The sequence below is a fragment of the Phasianus colchicus genome, chromosome 2, assembly GCF_987193195.1.
Source record: "Phasianus colchicus chromosome 2, bPhaCol1.hap1.1, whole genome shotgun sequence".
Lineage (NCBI taxonomy): Eukaryota > Metazoa > Chordata > Aves > Galliformes > Phasianidae > Phasianus > Phasianus colchicus.
This window is the reverse complement of record NC_143437.1, coordinates 23,863,617-23,885,341: the sequence shown is the minus strand read 5'-3', so window position 1 is coordinate 23,885,341 and position 21,725 is coordinate 23,863,617. Positions and strand designations below refer to the sequence as shown.

The 21,725-nt window shown below is 34.7% G+C and overlaps 1 protein-coding gene across 3 annotated transcripts in view; it reads right to left on the bottom strand.

The window, feature by feature from the left end:
• Window positions 1–21,725, bottom strand: part of MTA3 (metastasis associated 1 family member 3) — a 123,177-nt gene that overhangs the window by 51,272 nt on the left and 50,180 nt on the right. For all 3 annotated transcript variants that reach the window (XM_090135135.1, XM_031594979.2, XM_090135134.1), the window contains exons 8-13: window positions 20,126–20,225; window positions 13,778–13,966; window positions 8,507–8,581; window positions 3,851–3,909; window positions 1,551–1,675; window positions 198–349 (exon numbers count right to left, since the gene is read on the bottom strand). In XM_090135135.1, the coding sequence (XP_089991261.1) occupies window positions 198–349; window positions 1,551–1,675; window positions 3,851–3,909; window positions 8,507–8,581; window positions 13,778–13,966; window positions 20,126–20,225 (700 nt within the window). The remainder of the gene's footprint in view (window positions 1–197; window positions 350–1,550; window positions 1,676–3,850; window positions 3,910–8,506; window positions 8,582–13,777; window positions 13,967–20,125; window positions 20,226–21,725) is intronic.

The following is a 21,725-nucleotide window of genomic DNA, read 5'->3' as shown; positions in this document are numbered from 1 at the left end:
TCAAATAAGGTCAAGTCTGGACTAGCACAATGTTTAGCTATACGAAAGACAGGAAAAGGATTAATAAGAGTAAGAGAAGTTTTGTAACATCATGGTTGAACACACATATAAAATGCATGCCATTAATCATTCAAAGCACAATAGTGCTGTGAAGGCATCACACTTCACCTCAGGAAGTCTTATCTACACAATCCTACCTCTGCAGGTTGGCTGGAAGAGAGTTTATCTTCATCTGTCTGTGTGGGCATTTTCAGGCCACCATATTTCTTCCAATAAATCCAACAAGATGCACACAATCTACATTGCATATTAGGAGGACCCCAAGAGTACCACTGGTGAGACTGTGAAGCTAAGGATGAGAGAACACCACAACTAAATTGTATGCTACATTCAGAACAGTATATCCAAACGCTGTAATGCATGGCATTTCCCAAAAGCACTACCAAGAAAAATGTTTAATCCATTTGATATGGAGAAAAAGTATTTCTGCATTTATTTTCAAACTCAGGATTCTCTATCAGCAAAAAGAGATTTTCTTCCAGGGGGTCTTCAAACAAAAAAGAAAGCCAATCAACTAAAACAATCCCAAACAAAAAAACCCCTCTGCTCTCACTCTTCATGATTTCTCAACTTAATGTGGAAAACTGACTAACTAGGATGCTTGCTACCTACAGAAATTGTTTAAGATCCCTGTTTCTACTCTGTGACCTCCAAGTTACATGAAGCCAGTACTTATAAGTCAAGGTCCTCTTAAGAAAAGGGTAAGCACATCAACTAGTTTTTAAGATGCGTGCCTATCTTTATCTCGTGCATGTTCAGTCTTATTTGGAAACATTAATTTAGTCTTTTATTTTTTGTAATCAAACTTTCACCAGAAAACTACTCTTTAAAAATATAACTTGGAAAACAACAAATGTATGTAACTGGGACTTTTTAAACTAAAATAATATTTTTTATGTAATTGCTGCTCAAGACACAGAGAGCCATCACAATAAGTAAGGAACTTCCATATGCCAGGCTTTTTGAGTCTTTTCCAGTTCAGAATTTTATTATATCTTCTCTTATACGATCTATATCAGAAGCTGCTATTTCAAGAAAGGACAATCACAAATGCACAAAATACTAGAGAATTTAAAAAAACCCCAAACTGCAACACTACCCAATCTTGCCACAGCAACAACAGCAAATTAAAAGCAAAAACAAAACAAAAATCTGCAACAAAAAACCTTGAAAACAAATTTAAAGCACAAGCAAAAGTAAATACAAATTTAGAAGCCTGAAGGTAAAGGAATAACATCACATCCATTACATCATTCAATACTTGATTGTTCCATACTTACTAAATTGCTGAAGAAAAAAATTAATGACTTGGATTTGAGTATTAACATTACATCAATTTATTGAAGGCAGTTCTAATCTGAAGTTATTTCTGCTGCATAATTGATCAAAAATTATCTCTTACTTGTAAAAGTATATAGATTTTGTTTAAAGTGTATTAAGATTAGCCAAAACTCCTCAATTATTCAAATATTTATGAAAATTTGACTTACTATAGCAGCTTTCACAAGCCCTCCCTATTAGTGAGGCCTGTGCCTGGTAAGAGGCTCCCATTGCTCCATTGACCGTAGCAGGTTTCCCATTGTTGCTGGATATTTGATTGGGATTTGGTTTATTGCTAAAAAAAAAAAAAAAAAAAAAAAAAAAAATCATTTTTCAGAAATTATTTTCTAACCTGTTAATAAAAATGAAAACAACTTAATTCTGGAATTCCGTCTGGTGACAGCATCTGTAAAAATTAACAAAAGACTAATTTTTACGTTCTTCTGGTATTCTCAACACAGAATCATGCATAAAGAGCTGCTACAGTACTCAAATTTGCAGATCTTTGTAAAATGGTCAAACTTGCTTAGCAAGCTAAAGACAAAGCAAGCCCCACTGTCAAACACTGAAACAAGTCTGGCACAGCATAGTCCCCCTTTGCAAGGCTTTACAAGTTGAGGCTGGTCTTTCTGTGAAATACATAATACATGAAAGTAGTAACAATGCCTGTAATACAACAAGGCTGTCTAGAATAGAGGACAGCTTGCAGCTGTGTATCTAAATGAGAGGCATGTAAGTTTCCACTAAACGCAATATGCTGCAGTCCTATAACTCTGGCACAGGTCACCCGTGTATCAGGTTGTTCTGCCTGGATTCTGTCCTAAACCACTCATTCTAAGAGGACTGAAGAACTTATTCTTCACCACTCATCTATTGTGTACTCCCCCTTCTCCTTTGTTCATTATATCCAGTGAGAGACTCTTTCCAATTTCTAAATACTCTTCATCAAGAATCTTCCCAAGATACTTCCAAGAAGTATACTGAGATAAAGATATAAGGAAGATCAAGAGGTAGTTAAGTCTATTTTTACCTGACTATCTCTTGCTTAGTTACCTTCCAGAGCAACCAGAAATTGAAAGGGACTCTTTGATTATTGAGGACAGACTCTTGCTTTTACAGCAAGTACCTTCTGACAAGATCAAAAAAGTATTCAGTTTAAGAATCAATGCCACTCAGATTTCAAATACAATAAATTTGTCTTGAAATAGAGCGTTAGAACTATGTTTACCTACATGTGCCTCAGATTACAGCTATCAATGTCTCAAGAATTCCTGTTCTAACAATTGAATATGGATTTTGTCTTGACGGTAAGACAAGAGATGGTAATAAAACAAAATGAAAGCAAGTATCTGTATTTCAACAATAGGTTATGTCAAACAACACAAAATAGTCCTTAACAATTTTCCTAAATCAACAACTTCCCTGAGTTATGTAACGCTCATATGAGACTTTTCCTCTAGCCTACAATGTCAAGAAATATCCATGTTGCAAATATGACTTGAATGTAAAACTCACGATGCTTTTTGCACAAATGAAATTAAAAGACTGAAATTCACAGTTTTGCTGTTTGTATTAAATCCACTTAAGAGAAAAAAAAGTCTGTATGAAATATGCAAATTAAGATCTATTGTATCCAATTTATACATGTAATCAGAAAGGCAACAATGGATTTTCAAAGTATTTCATCTGGTATTCTAGTCTTCTGTTATATTAACGTTGGTATTAATGGGTAAATTCACACAGAGAGTCAATATATCCACAAAAACCTTTAAAGATTGTCATCTATAACCCCCTCTCTTATCATAATCTTAAGGAAATTATAAATATGAAATCGAGATTATATCTTGGTCTATAATCCACACATTAACAAAAGCAAATCTAGAATCAAGTTTAAATCTAAAGAAATAAAGTACAAATCTCTCAGAGGAAAACAGAATTCATTAACAAGAACTGATCAAAGGCAAAGGATTTGAGGCTGTGTGCTACCTTTAATTTACAGCCAGAACATCTTGTCTCTGACTCAAGAACAGATGATATCAAGATAAAACTGTAACCAAAGTGAGTATCTGATTTTATGCAACTACATTAACAACAGCTTCTATTTTAAAATTCTGAATTTACACAAATATTAAATGTTGAGCTACAGAGATACTGAAGCAACTACTCCAGAAAAATTGCTTTTAAATGACAAGACCCTTCTTGCATGTGAGCAGTTTGTGTAGCACTTGATCAACTTCTGCAGAAGTTCTCACCTTTCCAGAACAGAAAGTTTGATGGTCAAAGCCAATGGGTTGAAATAAGGACAAAGAATTTAGAGCATTTTCCAATTACACTTCTGCATGTGTATGTACTACTTGCATATACATGCTAAAAGTATTAGGACAATGATGAAGGAAATATCATGTGTGTTGATACACTTTACATTTTCACCTATAAGTAATTCAAAAAAGAACTTTATTGCTATACTCACTAGGTGGGGATGTATACTTGTTTCAATTTACTTTCTGCTTCAGCTGCTTTCAGGCGTTTCTAGATGAAAAATCAACACATGAAAATACTTTATTATCTTCAAGTACACAAACTCATAAAACTGCACATAATCCACCCTTAAATTATTTGCGTTTCATTTCACAGTTGTATAAAATACTCTAAGAAAAGCATAGAAATCTAGATGATGAAAATCATTAAAAAATAGAGCTGTCTATTTTTATTATCGGTTTGAAATTACAGCATGCTGTCCTTCCTGGCAAAACACAATCCTCAGCACATGACAACAAATTTGTAAAAACAACGACTACCGTGTATATAAATTACATCTACCAAAAGAAAAAAAAAAAGTATGACATTGTAGCTAACCCTCATCACAGAATAAATGCAAAATGAGTGAGTGAAACTGCACACAATGAGTCAATCAAGTAATTCAATATTTCTCGTGTGCTCTATCAGCTTGAGGCTGATATTTTATAAACAGTCCAAGGAAGCGGAACAGGAAAGTCCACCAAGCACCTGCGTTCATTTAATGTCATTACAATTCTGTCAAGAACACTGCACAGAGATAATCTGTGATTTTTCTAAGCTGTAACTTTCTTTTAAGAAACTCAATGCATGTTGCATCAAGGTATTATTATTACCTTAAGTCCAAGTGGTATTGCCTGTTTATTTAAGTTAGTGTTACTTGGCATGATATGAATGAACTTCTACACATGAAAGTTATCCATGACATATTGTCAGAACACTTATGAAAGTATTTATACTGAAGACAATTTTCTCTTGAATGTTTCAACCACACAGCAGTGGCATAAAATCCTTGAAAGTTAACAGAAGACACTTCAGTTTGTTTGAAAATCGTAAGTTACATGTCACTATCTCTTGGGCAAAATCTGGAGTCCCTTGATTTCAGTCAGGGTTTTGCCACTTTTTGTATCTGCACCATGACAGATAGTAACCAATCTGCAGGTGCCTGAGAACAGTGGGAAACTTGAAATGATACAAAGAACAACAGTTTTCTCAGCAATAGCACAAGACATATAGACTTCAGCTGCCTACTGGATATCTGAAATATCTGTCTCTAAATAAAATATCAAGGAAAAATATTACATCCCTGTTCTTCCTGTACTCAGGACACTATTATGCCTGATCACTCAAAAAATAAAAATGATTCTGAAAAAAGGTTTTTTATTATAGAGGAAAAAAAGACTCTGATATTCTCCAATAATACGTCAACACTATCTTCCTGCCTCCCAAGATTCTCCCTTTCTTTTGCAGGTGTTCCAATATAAGTCAATTTCTCCTACAACAGTTACTTCTCTCCTCTGCTGATCTCCTATTTTTTGATATCCAATCTTTACAAGGTTTATAATCCAGAAATATACTTCTCACCTTGAGAAAAATACCATCAAAAGACTCTGCTCTGGGAGTCTTTTACATGAATCATGAGGCAAGTTAGAGGTTTTATCAGCTTTCTTCTGGCTGAGTAGCCTGAGTAAGCATCCACATATAAACCACCGCTCTTCCATTTACAAAGTTGCCATCCACGACCCTAACTTTCTTTTGTAAAAACTGCATCTTCAGGGAGCAATCTGTAACTATAGTGAGACTTCTAAGCAGTCAATGCCACCATGAATTAATTCATATTCAACATTAAAGTAATCTTCACTTTCTTCCAACATAGATTTCTTTCAACAACTTTTTTCCCCTTCACATATGTCACCTTGTGTTTGGAGCTACAGAAGCGACTTCCACTGACACATCTGGTGCAGTTACAGTCTGTCTCCAGTACGAATCAACCTTCTGAAGGCCCAAAGCAAAAGTATAAATATGCTATGGTCTACATGCATAAATCAGTTTTTACAAGAGCAAGAAGAACAACAGCAGAACTAAGTTTTAGCGTACTTTTAATGCTGGTGGTTGTAAGTAATAGAATTTTAACAACTCTTTTCCTTGTGTGTTTACCAAAATTAATCATATATTGTCTTCTATGAAATAATTCCACAATGTTACTTCAGCATAAACTATATTTTCATGCACTAAAACGATGATTAACATTGTTCCCTACAAGTAGCAGAAAGTATCACAGCTTTAAAGCTGGTCAGTCAGTATAAATTCATATACTGTGAAAGAAGAAATAGTTGCAATTTGAGATGAACTTTCTACCTATTGAAATGCAGAGGGCAAATGCTAGGAAATTGAAAAGATTCCAAAATCATGAAAAATCACATGTAGGTAACAGAAATTTGAGAAGGGAAAGTCTGAAAGTTGAAGCTGGAAGTATTAGAATGACAACTACTTGTTTGTAAGGGTAATAGGATAATAAGACACTGGAATAATGAATCAGATCTTTAAGAAGAAAATAATGTGAAAACATTTCAATGAGTGAAATGGGTCATCTCGCTTTTCTCAGATGCTATATGTTGTGGTCACCAAGAATGATTACTGAAGGCCAGGATTAGTTTTGCTAGACAGGTTTTAGTAGAGATAGAAGCCTTCAATACAAATATTTCCCTTCACCTTTACTTGAAAGGAACATGCTCTAAAGGTGACAGCAGTATCTCCATCAACATTAAATCACCACCTTTAGCTAGAAAGTATGAGTGACATTTAGAGGTTATTATGACAAGGAAACATTCATTATGACTGACACAACACAGCCAATTCATGCAAAGAAATAAACAATTAAAGGGCAAATTTTCATATTAAACTGCACAAAGTCCATATTTTATGTATGTATAATATGTAAGAATGTACATCAACATTTCCCTGTTCCTCAAAGCTATTCTACTCCTCAAGGACTGTATTTAGAAAAGAATGACTCCAAAATTGCCACTTTTTTACTGAACATATATTCTCCCTGAAATACACTCAATCATTACAGCTTGTTCTAGTAGGGAAAAAAAATAAATCGAAAACCAAAACCCATAGTACCTTTTTTTTTTTTTCCTGAGCTGTATTATTTCTACTATTCCAGAGCAACCAAGACAATGTCAGGATGAAGTTCTGATCTCTGATCAGGAGGATTGCAGACATGTTCAGTAGCGTACAAATGAGATACCTGGTTTACACTGGTTTTGCTATTGATAATCATGCATGACTTTGAAAAGACCTTGCTTAAAACAATAAATCCTGTGGTGTCATGCCATGTTCTGAGTTAGGATGTTACACCTTTATTACGCAAGCTCAATGCATCACATCTTTACAGTCGTAGCAGCAGAATAATAATGAAGCCCTACAAAACTTTAGAAAAGGAGTCTCAAGAGTCTTTTGCCAACCAATCTAGAGCAATTTCAGAAAAATTTCACAGGAAACATGATCAGCTCTGAGCAATCTCAAATCAGCTAACAAAACTAAGCTTTCAGTTCAATTTATCCTCGATCCAAACCTTAACTTTTTTTAATCTGATTCTTCAAGATCCTTCAACGACCATTCCTCAGGAGTTGACAAACAGCAAAGCAAAACTTTGCTGGCAATGCCTTTTTAAGATGAATTTGAATAGTACAAAAAATAAATGGGGACAAATTGAAAAAAAAATCCTTGAATACAGAGCAAGTCATTTTCTTTTTGTTTTATCTAAAAGATCCTAGAGATAATTCAAAATTCAATTATATGGCTAAAAAAAAAAAAAAAAAATCAGAAACAAGCAAACACTTTTTCCCTTACTTTTCATATCCCAAACCAAGCAAAGAAACAAAAATCCAACCCAAAACACACACACACACACACAAACACACACAGAGAAGAAGAAAAAATAACCAAAACCACAGAGCAAGCTGCAGTAATCATCCTCTGACATACGGCAACAAAAAGATCTGGAACAACTCCAGACATCCATTTAACAATACAGCTGTCATCATTCATTAGAGCATAAAATTTATTTTCAACATTCTGTACTTCGTGTTTCTACAAATTATACAAGTGAATGAGCTACAAACTAAAATGTTAAATTGTGAATTACAGTGAAGTATTTTAAAATATTTTGAATATCTAAATCAAGGAGTAAACAGGTAAATAGTATAATACATAAAAAGTACTAACAGTAAAGTATTGCCTAAATCTGTTTCAAATAACCCAGCATAGGTATCCAAAATTATATTATCATTCTTCTTTTACAGGAGGACTCAAACATTCATTCAGAAGGATGAACATATTCATTGTGTGCAGAATGTTCTCAACTTTGTTTTTCTATCTTGGTCATGCCAAAGTAATATTTTAGCATTAAGTATCAACAAAATGTTCAAAACATTAAGAGTCACATTGAATACAATCTCTGTTTCCTTATCCTTTGATTCCTTACACAGTTTCGTAGCCTACAGCGTTTGCTCCTTAGCCCATTTCTTTTCTCCACACCATAGCAAGATGCAGAAATCATACTGCTACAAATGAGTATACAATCCACATGGCTTAAAAAGCACTTCACAGCTATGTAGTGTACAGTAGGCATTCTAGGATTTGGCAATACATCGTGTGAACAGCACAAAACCAGTATTCTGCATCCTAAAATATTACCATACGCCTCCTGCCACGTGTCTTTTTAAGAACACAAATGATTTTTTATTCTTTAGCAAGCTGAGACTTTTTTATTTTTTTAAAGAATGTGTCAGAATTATTCATGCTGAAATAACCATTAAATTACCTGCTGTACATATCTGTCAGTAGTTTTCCACATGTAGTAATATTCAATGATACTAGTCAGCGACTTCCAAGGGAGCTGAAAAACATGTTACAAACTGAAGTAGTTCCAAGAAATTGCAGTGTTCACATTTTATTCAATACATGTTAAAAATCACATATAGCGTATGCAGAAATTTTAAAATGTATATGCATTAAATACCTACTTTAAAAATCCATATGCATATAAATGCATGTACTACTAATACTAACAATCTATAATTAACAAAGATGCAGAATTGCATCGATATTAAATGAAATATTAAATGACACATGGATTTGGATATGTAAGCCAGACAGTTAAACTAAATGATCAAAACAAAAGCAGGTGCATCAGGAAACACAAAGTTAAATCTGTTATGAAGTGCATCAGATTAAGAATGATATCAGGACTAAAATAAATCACCTTGACATGACTATGTTGAAGTCTCATAATAGTTTTACTCTAAATAAGAAAAAAATACACTGGCTTTAGTAGTTAATTCACAGGTTTTTCAAGTCTCATAACAGCTCAGCTGCTCTTATAATACTGCTGGTTCTGCATCAACCTCTACACACTCAACCATTAAGCACCAAACAAAAGGATGCAAGGGACAAATTGCAATAAGAGCAAAACTGACACAGAGTACTTCACAAAAATTTCTGAGCAAGATCAGAGTAGTTGAATATTAATATTATGACCTTCTTAACAATTTTGGGTGCACAAATTTATCAATAAAGTGAAAATCTATGACCTAAAATCACATTCATAGACTAGGTTTAAGGAAAAAAATTAAGCACAGAGCAGCTATTTCTAATTAATACCCAATTATCTATTTCACAGCAAGACTAATTCAATACCATCAATTCTCTATTACTTAAATTAGTAAGACCCATACAGATTTAATGCAATTTTTACTTATAACCTGGAAAGACATTAGTATTTTGTGCACAGTATTTAATGGAGGCATGCATGAATGCTAATAATAATCATGCTGTGAAAGCTTATCTTTGCGATCTTACAAATTCGAGTAAGTGGGGGCTTTCTCCATGTTCTAAGACAAAAGGATAAGTTCCTGAACCTTTAATGAGTTCCTGAAAGCAGCAGAAGAAAAACCGTATCAAACTGCCTCTGCCAGCGTACAGGAGCTTACAGCCAGTTTTTCACTCTGCTTGCTTTCAGGCACTCAGACGAACTGTATTTGGCTCCCATTCCTACTCTTGGGAGCTGGGATTTGGGTTCAGATTTAGTTGTGTCTTCTTTTTCAGACAGTATACCACACTGTATAAATCTCTGGTCCAAACGACAGCAAGGTTATCTGTTTGCATTTAACTAACAAGTAGCAGCGCAGCAAATACATAAATTGATGCTGCAAAGAAACAGTAACACAATTCAGTTTACTGAAGTTTGTTTACTTTCTCATGTAAACGATGCCTTAAGAGAAATCTGACCACAAAAAGGGCTGGTGAGTAGCACACACACCTTCACTGTGAGTTGACAGATGAGCTGCTTCTCAGCACGTCCACATACTTCATGACACCAAGGTGAAACCCTAACTATCTGTTGTCATCAACTAGTCCATTTTAACTTCTTAATACCTATTTTCTTTCCTCAACATTTATGCTACTAATACATTCACGCCACAGAATATGTTTACCATTTCTCTAAACTTCCATCTGCTACAACTATGACTGTGACACGAATATGTTTGTTCACTCAATAGGCAACTGCAATTAATGGAAGATAATTAAGGTGGTTGAATTGGATAGCCATAATCCTTTTTACACTGAGTCACACATCCCAGAAAACCTGTTTGACACACTGAGTACGAATTGCCTTTATTCTGTTTACTTGCACACAGAAATGATAACACACTGTAAAGACACTAGAGTTTTCCTTACGTTGCTCTTAACTGCCACAGAAGCCATAAGCAGATACAGAATAATGTACTGCCATTATGAAATTATAATAAAAAATTAATTGAAAGACATACAAATGACCACCTTACTGACATTTTTGCAGGACAAAAATAACATTAAGTTGTTAGCAGTACAAAACCAGGAAGAGAGAATTTTTGTTTCCTGAGTTTTTTATGGGGCAAAAATGGACCACTCAAGTCAGACCAGCATGAGAAACATAGGACTAAGCTATTTTAAAATGAATGTGTTAACTTTAAGGCATATTTCCATGATTTTCTGATACTGGAATCTCTTTCCTATTTTATATAAATAGTTTGAGTCAGATTTTCAAGGCATTTCCCATATTTTTTGAGATATGAATGTCATACATTTGTGAAAAATTAAGATCATGAAAAACTAAGGATTAAAATGCTGTTTAGGAAAATATGTTTCGAGAACACAAAATATTCACTGTTTTCCCATTTTACAACCATGGGATGTGAAGCAATTCAAGTAATTCAAGTAAATTAAGTAATTCTAATCAAGTTAAAAATTTTAGGTTGATTAGGATTCACATAGCTCCTTAAAGTCAGTAGAATCTCAACAAATTAGCTCCTTTAACAGTTCATGAGTCAACAGCCAACAAAAATGATTATTCAAAGACTAGACTGTAATTTGATAACAAATGAGCTGCACCGGTCTATTAAAAAAGGTAAACTCCTTTATACCATTTAATTTATAATAATTATTTTGCTTCCTAATATTTAATGGTTATAGCATCAAGTTTGAGCTGCAACTTTAATGTCAAACAGTGCTGGTTCTTACTAATTGCTGGAAAGTAAATGAGCCTGCCCTTTAGAGAATTATAATATAAGGGCTGCAACTGCATCTTGCCTTGTAAATCTGGGCTGATTCAGATCCTCTCCTCTGGCATGTAATGACTCAAAGCGGTATGGCACAACCCTCTTCTTCACAGTGTTGCCATCAACTCCAGGACAGTCTTGCTTGCAAAGTGGCACTATGGTGCTGACTAAGCTGCTTAGGTTCAAGTTCTCAGACAGCAAAGGATTAGATGTAAAATAGGTGCTGAAACAAGTTAGCACACAGACTAGCAGTGTATTAACTTCTTTGTCTAGGCTTTTCCGACATATATAAGATTAACTTACAAGGTGTGATAACCGGTAATCGATAAATGTATTCTAATGAATAATTAACTGCTGAGCACTAGAAATGTACAGCTATCTCAGCATGCAGACTTTTCATATTATCCATAATTTAAATCTTAAAGGTCTATTTTAAATGATTACTTGAAAATAAAGGCTTGTTTTTAACACTCTTCAACTTTAGAATATTACAAAGCAAGTGAAAATATATAACTTTCTCTTTGGAGAAATTAAGGTATCTCACAAGATTACATGATTAATGTAGTGGAGAGCTTCCAAATTACATAAATTTTATCTCAAGATTGTGTGCACTGTTACCAACACTGCATGAAGTACTATGTAAAATACACCTTCTAATGATGCTTTAAAAATGGTGTGTCAATTTTTCAAAGGTTAAAAGAAAAGTGACTAAGGATAGATATCATTTCTGTTTTAACTAAGGGACTTTAGTTGATTACTACCCCATATTCATTTCTGCTCTACTCTGGCTAATCATTAATGCACCCTCTTTAGGCTACAAAACCCTATCTTTAGATCTCTTACATTCTGGGAGAGGAGCAAGGAAAAATAAAGCACCCATGCTTTGGCAACTAATATTCGATGAAATAGAGAGAGTATCAGTAAATATCTACCTGAGATAAAAATCAGGTAGATTTTAAGCTTTTTTAAATAGATTCAAAGCTCACTGAAGTAGCTATATTTGAACACTAAGAGAAAAAAAAAAAAAAGAAAAAAAAACTATTTCTGCAACATATTCTTGCACTGTATCAATCAACAGAATTTAACTACATATACTAACACATCAAAATTATACAGAAGTTTCTTTTCCATAAATAACAGAGAAAAGGCTTAGAGTTCCTTGCTCACAAATTGCTTTAGAATACAATTTATAAACAGCAAATAAAATACATAGTAGATGCCTTAGCTAAATACTAAGCATTACAAGACATTCAGTTAGAAGTCATAGTAGTCAGCTACTCTACAATTACAGCTTAGGACCCATTTATCTGCATGATAATTAGCAACCAAATGTAGTTTACACTGATTTAGGTTCTAAAATTCTATAACACTCCTTTTCACTCATTTTCTCAAATTCGAGAGCTCTTTCATCCACAGTGCAATTTTCAACTTCATGTGACAAACACAGTGAATTTTCTCCCTTAGAAATCAAGGAATTAAGCATGCACGTATAATACACCTGTTAAAATGTCAGCTCTCCAGAAAAACAATGGCCTTCCCTTCCCACTTTTATTCAATTATCTGTTTCATTCCAGCAGAGCTTAGTGTTTAGCCTCCTCCCAGTGTCCCACACACTAACTTAAAAGGACTTCTACATTGTACTATATAGTACTACTTTTCCTTTCCAAAAGTGATTAGTAACACCTACAAAGAAAAATAAATTTTGAATTCTCAGGCTGAAATTGCCATGAAAATGTTTCATTCAGCTTCAATCTTAAATTCAACCTTTACAATTTTTTTTTGGCTTATACCCTAACCCTTCTCACAAAACCCATTTTGAATGATTTAGTACAACGAAGGAAATACTTTTTCTTGAAAAGGAAATTCTTCAAGAAACATGCAAGAAAAAAATGTAAACAAATTACTAACAATTTCAGAATTCATTTCATTATTCTGCAGTAGAATGCTGCAAATTATAGCTTTGCTGTCCTGTAGTCTGATGCTTAATTATAAAAAACACCTCTATTTAGAAGGTATTGGAAAACTTTTTAGAAATGCCAGAATATCTGGTATGTCAAAGTTACTCACTGTAGTGGACTTGAAAGCTATCTGAATACTTCTTTTTCTCTGCTAACCACAGAAAGGAACCTCAGAGTTTTCAAAAACACCCAGAGAAGTAAAGTGTATAGCTAATAAATTCCATTCAAAATTGTGAACAAATTCTGACATTCTTCCGGAGCTTTTACAGATCTGTATTACATCCTGTTAAAATTCTTGAACAAAACACATTTCCATATGAGATGCCCTATCTGGCCAGGGGATTATCTTCTGCCAACATCTTTCTGAAGAATTCCAAACAAGAAAGAATATTTACTTTCATCTGAAAAAAAACATGCACATTAATTACATATATTAGCTGCACAAATTTCTCTTCCAGTTAATCTTAAAAACCTACAGAAAGTAGTTACGCTCACCTGTGTCACAGGAATAAAGAAGTAATCTACTTCAGTACTTACAAAGTCTTGTCGAATATCGTTGAAGTCCTTTCCATATTTTTCCAATGCCTCTTCAAACAAACTAGCTTCTGATGCTGACCATTCTTCCATTTCATCTCTACACAAGACAGGTCCTCCAAGTGGCACTAGAACACTGATGGCACTGCTCAAATCATAGTTATGTTTATGCAGTGTATCCATTGCATGAAACTAGGAAGGAGAGAATGAAAAAAAAAAGCTTGTTTAATTAGACAGTAGTCCAATTAACACAAATTCAGTGTATTATTTTCTATATGCTACGTAACAAGCATCAACTAAAGCTAAATATAGAATGTAATTTGATATCATAGGATTTCCACTATGAAATATGAGGAAAATAAATTCTTAATTACTTAATCTGGGAAAGGAAACATCTTAATAAAATGTTTGCTAAAAATAACATTAGTTAATTAGCTCCTGCAAATTACCAGCAAACATTACTGGAGAATCTTTACTTGGTAGAAATCGGTTTCAAGTAACCCAGAGGAGACAATGGCCTATGTTGACTGAGAAGCAATTTTAATTAGCAAAACTTCTAAATAGTAGCTGAAGAGCTTCTCAGGTATACATATGCTAAATATTCTCACTTCTCAAAAAGGAAATAATTTATTGTTTTCATTATCATCACACGGAAAAAGAAGTAAGATTTTTGCCCCTTGCTAAACAATGGAGATGGGTAAATTAGGTGTTTGGTTTACTTCACTTTCCCTTTAAGTGGAAAAAGGGAACAAACACGTTAAAGCTTTCTTAACTTTACAGGTTACACTGGACACTCACAAATTATGATGAACATTAAAAGGAAGTTGTTACTTAACAGACCCACCTGCGTGGAAAACGAGGAACATGCAAGAAGCCTTTCCAACTCAGAATCCTGAAAGCCTACCATCACAACCTTAAATCACTGTGCTAAAGGTGGTATAAGGGGTATTAAGTGTAGTACAGTCTGTATGCGATTGCATGTCATTGATTTGCCACATGATGGGCAGTGAACTCTAAGGGTAGCATGCAGCCTCTCACATAGCCCTAAATTCATCTTATGAAAACTGAAACTTTTTAAGGAAGGAATGGTCAGTACAGTGCATACACTGAATTTCCAGTTGAGTTTCTGCATACAAAATGCAAATAATGGATTCTCCTTATCTTTTGCCATCTCCTGCAAAGTCTTTCTCCAGCTCTCCATATACCTCTTTGAAAACTATCAGAGACAAGATTCTCAAACTGTTTAATCTGCAAGAGATAATGTCACCATTATCCTACAATAAGTCTCTTATGGTTCAAGCCACACTCACCAGCCTTGAGAAGAAGCCATTGTTAACATGAAGTATTCTAATACGGAAACACTGCAGCCTAAAGTTTAAAAGTCAAAATCTTTAGATTAGAGAATTAAATTACTGATCTATGGCTTACCATGTGGGCAGTGAACAAAGCAAGCTTAAAGATTGAACTCTTACGATAAATTTAAATTGCAGCCCTCTTGTATATCCTGCAAATTTTCCAAGCTAAATCCAAATTTAATCATTGAAATCAATGTTCTTAAAAATTACAAGACAATAAATCCATGCTCTTTCTTTACATTCATTTTTCCATTTAAAATGAACAACAGCTTCTATAAAGGTGTGGTTTTTTTTCCAATACTGCTTAAATTGACAGAGAAATCTGTGGGAAGAACAATCTTTACTGAGCTGTTCTGCAACAGAAAACTACTGACAAGTTCCTACGGTAACACTATCTGCCTTCCACAGGTCTGTCAGCCTCCACTTAAAGGAGATTCCCACATTACTAGGAGTTAAATGCACCAGCGAAAGCAAGAATAACCAAAAGATATTGTCCAAGACAAAGTCCTGAAGTTTCTCTTTTTTATCTCTTTTTCCTCAAGGATGTGAGGACTACAAGAAACAACTAATGGGAACACAATACCCAAGGAGCAGGAGGCTGGGAAGAGCTGTCAGTCAGTGACTCTCACAGATAAGGACTGGAAGAACACATGAGCCACCCACCCTAAGCAAGTTTGCCCAGAGTATACTCTCCAACATAAATGAGGGATCTCACCAGAGGAAAGATATTGTCCACACAGACAGAGGGAATTTCAAGATCAAAGTTCAACTGACAGAGAAAGAAGATGTCCACTAAGAAAGGCAGGACAGAGCCAGGAAAAAAAGGAATAGCAGGGCATATTGTAAACAAGCTCTAACAGTTCCCAAAACAGCTGCAATTTCAGCAATCAGTTAAATAAACTAGACAGAAGTGCCTCCAAGACAGCACTCAAACTGGAAACTGAATATGGATATTATGAATTCAACAATTTTGACACGATTATCTTATGTGCCCCGTATACAGAAGTCTAGTAAAATTTACAAGTCGTTATCAATAATTGATGCAAAGAAACATATGTTCATACTTTTTAACTTTCAAGACACATCCAAGAATAGATCACCTTTATAGCAAAATAGCATGGGTTCATCAGAACAAGCCCCCCACAGCCAGCACACAAACTGAATCTGTCAACCTCCTCTTCTTTAAGGGCACTCACCCTCAGTGTACACATCTTGCAACATTTTGGAATTTGAAACAGGAGACCTTTCTTCTCAGAGACTGATTTCATTATAAAAGAAAACACTCTGTCTGGGTGCACCAGAAACACAACCTTTAGTTGTCTCACCAGAGTGTATCATTGTAACAAACAAACAAAAAGCAAAAGTACACTATCATCTAGGAAGTTAAACTCACGTGGTTTCATGTCTTTCATCAAGGTTTTCTAAATAACTTAGTAATTTCCTGCCTTATCTCATTACCTTCCCCAGATTTTCAAGATAAAAAAGGCTGAAAGTAGCCTCTCACTGTTAAGCTCACAAGACCTTTCCAAATTGCAGACACCTACCCTGAATTTACTTATGTTTATAAACTAAGCTATCGGATTGCTTATTATCATCTCTAACTGGAACAACTAATTAAAAAGACTGGAAACCCACAGACATTGGGTACAGAATCTCCATTAATAAAACTTCAGGTGCAAGGGTTATCCAGCACTAAGAATACTGACAGTTTAATTGTCTTAGTATTAGGCACCTACATCCTTTCCAAACCATAAATGAGACCCACCGCAAGTTCTGCAAACGTCTGTACTAACTTTAACTGCTGTTCAAAATATGCTCCTAATTAACATGGGAAAATATGAAAGAATAATTACTAAAATGACAAATATGTCTTTTCTTAACTTAGAAGGAAGTACATTGCAAAATAGGGTTTTAAAAAGCTTGTGGGGGTAGGAAAATGAGAGAGAACAGACAGACACAATAATTAAATCTGGGGAGGTTCCTCCAGTGCCTCATTATAAGATATGCCTTTCATTAAGTGTAATGGAATTTAATGGATCATTTGCAATGCAGAAACTTTTATATGGCACTCAAACGTTAAATGCATCCCTTTATTAGCAGCGCTGCACATTTACTTTCAAACAGAGAGAAACTGCTATAAGAATCAATCCATTCTCTTAACCATTGAATACAGTTAAGAAGGATGTACATTGTGATAGGTTTATTACAAATCCTTAATCCAATGCAATATTAATAACATAAAAAATGTCAAATGGAAGAACTGTTATGATGGAAAAACTGAAGTATTTAATGTGAACAGAATTATGCCAGCAAGGCCATATCAGCAAGCATGAAACAAAAAGCAGCTTCAGAATACAGAACAAACTCTCTTGAGCATTACTGAAGAAGTTACCTTCTGCCACTGCCTTTACTACACCACAGCAGTCCAGGCTAAGTCAGTTTCCTATTTAATAGCCTTTGAGAGTACATGGTAAAAATGTAAGAAATCTAATATTTTTCTCATCGTACTAATGAATACAATTTACCCAGAATATAAGAAGTGCCCTACTGAATCAGATCAGTCAACCACGTATTGAAGTATTCTGTCCTTGTCAGCAGAACTAGAAAATTTCACTTAGAGAGTAAGTCCTGGGAATTACAAATGCTAGATGATCAGCTTCTCTCTGGCTCTTACTATCAACTCGCGGATCCATTGTCTGTAAGTTTTCTAATTTTTATTTTTCCTGCTAGCATTTCTTGTTCCTTCAAAATCTTGAGGCACTGAATAACAGAGCTGCTCTACTGTGTAAGGCAATACCTCAATTCAAAGTATTTTCTAGCGAGAGTTTCATTGAGTGTCCTCTAGTTCAAACATTCAATTACCTGATATGTAATGGACCCTCTTTACTATCATCTCTATATTGTACTGCATAGATATCCAACCTTTTGGCTTGCCTGGGCCACACTGAGTAAAAAGGAATTGTTCTGGGCCACATAAACATAGGCCACACCAAAAGTAATGCCTCCTATTTATTTTTATGGAAACTACAATAAATGCAATGAGCATGGTAACTCTGTTTGATAGAGCAAATTCTCACCTACAGAGCACTATTTTTCAATATAGTCACCACCATGAGCTATGAATTTTTGTCAGTGATGAACAAGAGCCTGCATGCCATGCTTGTCAAAACCTGCACCAGTGGAAGTGACCCACACTCACTGTTATCATTGCTGAAATGCACCACTCACCACCTCACTATGTTCACATCTACTGTTTGGTCTCTGGAAACATTCAGCAAGCATCAATGGCTGCAGCTTTTTCTGAATGGAGGTATTTAGCAGACTGCTTCTCTGCTGCCACCTGTTACACAGCAATAAATGTAATAGAATACTGGTGGGAAGGTTCAACTACTATTGCCATGCCACCAACATCTGCCTCTGATATTGTGGGTGAATAAAATAGGAGGCATTACTTCCAGAGCAGCCCTTGCAAAACATATAAGCAATATAAGTTAACTGTTTGTATTTTTATTAAAGCGTTAAAAAAGAGCAACAAAACAATAAAACTAGTGGAATATTTGACTTTTTTTTTCTTTTTTTCTTTTTTTCTTTTCTTTTTTTTTTTTTTTTTTTGCAAACCTAATGCATCAGTTTGGTTTGATTGCAATTATTGCTGTTCTTAGCAAGTTCTGAAGCTGCTTGTCAGAGATTTTTGATGAAGTTTTACTATTCCTGTCCTTCATCCTTCAAAATAGCTGTTCATAAATGGATATACTGCAAGAAATTGATGGCATAAATAAAGCATGACTGTGAAGCAAGGGATGTTTTCCTGTGGTAAGAGAGTTCTTATAAAACTCTGGTAAAGAGACATATCTAATTTTTCTTTTAGTTGAACATCTGATTGCAATTCTACAGATTCCATTTGAAAATTCACAAGTAATACATTTATTGCAACTGAAAATAGAATCGCAAATATACAAAAAAAAATTATTTTTTCCAAAAATCTTGAAACCTATCCACAGATTCCTTTATCAGAATGGAAAGCAGGACTACATGTTTTTTTACTGTTCAAAGGACTGCGTGTAGCCAACGTATCAAAATGCATACAATCATTTTCCATGATTTACCACTACACTGAGTCCTCCCTGTGTCCTAGTTTCAGTCCAGGCAGTGTTAATAGTACACTGATGGTTTGGTTGTTGCTGAGCGATGGGTGTGCACCTGGAACTAAGCCAGGATGCTCCATGGGGAAGAATCTCTGCCTTTACAGCATGGAGCAAGGGGTGGCTGCATTGTGAGCTGTGCTGGGTCACACACGGTCCACCAGTTGGACATGCCTACTATACTGTATCACCTCTCTGTACGCAAATATTTAGAATAACGAACTCCTGCTGGTGTCTTTGGAAAGTAAAAACCAAACTAATTTCTATGAAAGAGTAAGATTTTGTTCTCACACTGCTTTCCTTTTAATCCTTGCAGCACATCTCAGCCACTACGAATATGCAAAGATAAACTTAGGTCTGTAATTAATATACTTTTAAATTTCCTCTAAAAGATGTAGTTGCTTATATCATAGTGACTACTTCAATGAACTAAGTGAGCATCCTAAATATATCTTAAATGTTCTTCAAGACGTTGTTTACAAAATTCTATTGCTTATACTCTAGAAAATTTACAGGCACAGAGGTACAATCAGCTTTATTACAATGTATTTTAAATGACACTACTCATAGATTCTACTAGAGCTCTATGCAACAAGCATTACCCTGTTTCCTGCAAAAATTATCACATGTGAAGATGTTTAAACAGATCTCATTTGAAGCCAAGTGATTTACGATACGATTACAATGGCAGCACTAAGAGGTTACAGAAAATGCACAGGATTTTCTACCATATACATGGAAATAATCCACACAGGTATCTAGGTGAATTCAAACATCTAGGGGACAAAGATTAAAAACATACTACTCAAATCACAGATGTAGAAAAGCTGTAGGGTTTTTAACAAGCCACCTACCAGTGTGATGTCCCGGGAAGCAGCAGCTGCACTCATGTGTAAACTAGGTTGCCTGACAGAACTACTGCAGTCCAATGCCCGCGCAAACGTGCCAACCGCACTGCAACAGAGAAAGAGTACAGATAGTAAATGCATAAAGATTTTAAAGATCTATACCTTCTTTTTAAAAGACCAGACTATACAATACCCACAAAGGTATAATTTTATAATAAAAAGACACATACTGTAACTCTTAAGATTTCAGATCTTTACCAATTATGTAAAGGCAAACTACTGAATACTGCAGTAAAAATTCTGACCTCCCCCAAAAGTAACATCCTACATGCAAGACAACTTGTTTGAAATCATCTAGAAATGAAAAATACCCATTCTTATGTAGCTTATTTCCTTAGAAGCCAAAGACTTTGTGTTTTGCAATTATGACAACTTTTTCAAAATTAGAAAGCCAAACTATTGTATAATACAATTTTAAAACGTAGTTCACCAACATATTCCTGTGAAGAAATTAATAACATTGTATTCACTTCAGTAATACATGTCGGCTATTTCTATTAGTAAACAAAACACGTTAGCACCTCCAAAGTCATACTTTTGTCACAGCGGTAAAGTAACATGCGGATCCTTCACCCTAATTAATAAGAGCATAGCAGGATTACCAAAATGGGACATGATTTTCTCCAAACTTCTACCTTTTTGTGGCACAGAGATGGAGAACACGTGTGATATCTGAACTGCGACCTTTTCTTAAGAGCACATCCATCAGATATTATGCATGGTGATGGGAAAGATCTCGGGAATAATTTGACTGGGCTCAGCCCATCACAGAAGTGAGCAAAGATATAATGATATGTGAGAAAGATAATTAATAAAACAAATCATGCCAGTACCCTTACAGTTGAAAAAACATTCTTAAAGTGCATTGTGGCACTGTGATACTTGAAGAAATGATTTGCTCCAAATATAAGACAATGCAAATCTCTCTAAATTGAAAGATCTAATTACAGTATCAAACATTTTTAATATAGTGTAAACCTCCGGACTAAAGACTGGAACCAATTTCAGTAATTATATCCCACACAAGTTACAAGTGTGGGATTATATCAACAAAGTAAGTCAACCTCAACAGACATCAACATACATAAACCGTCAGACTACTGCATACTACAAACCTAATATTCAGTGTCAAAATAATAAGCATCAAGAGTTTTACTCACTATGGGTTATTACAGATAGTGGAGACACTGGTAACAACATCTGTTACTGAAACACTATCCTCAATCTCAAAACATTTAACACTTTTCAGTATGCCACCAAAAACATTTAAGACACAATTAAACTGAAACAGCAGTGATTAACGTATTGCAGACATGAACTGCTTCAATTTCTAAAGGCTGTGGAGTAAATAAGCAATTTTCAAGCACTGTTCTGTAATCTTTACTCCTTCTTTACAGTGATAGCAAATACGTGACAAACATCTACACACTGTTTTCTTTCTTTCTTTTTTTTTTTTTAAATACTTAGCTAGATATATAAATCAGTATCTGTCCACAGATCAGTCGCAACAATCTACTGGGAACATACATCCTGATAGTCAATCAAC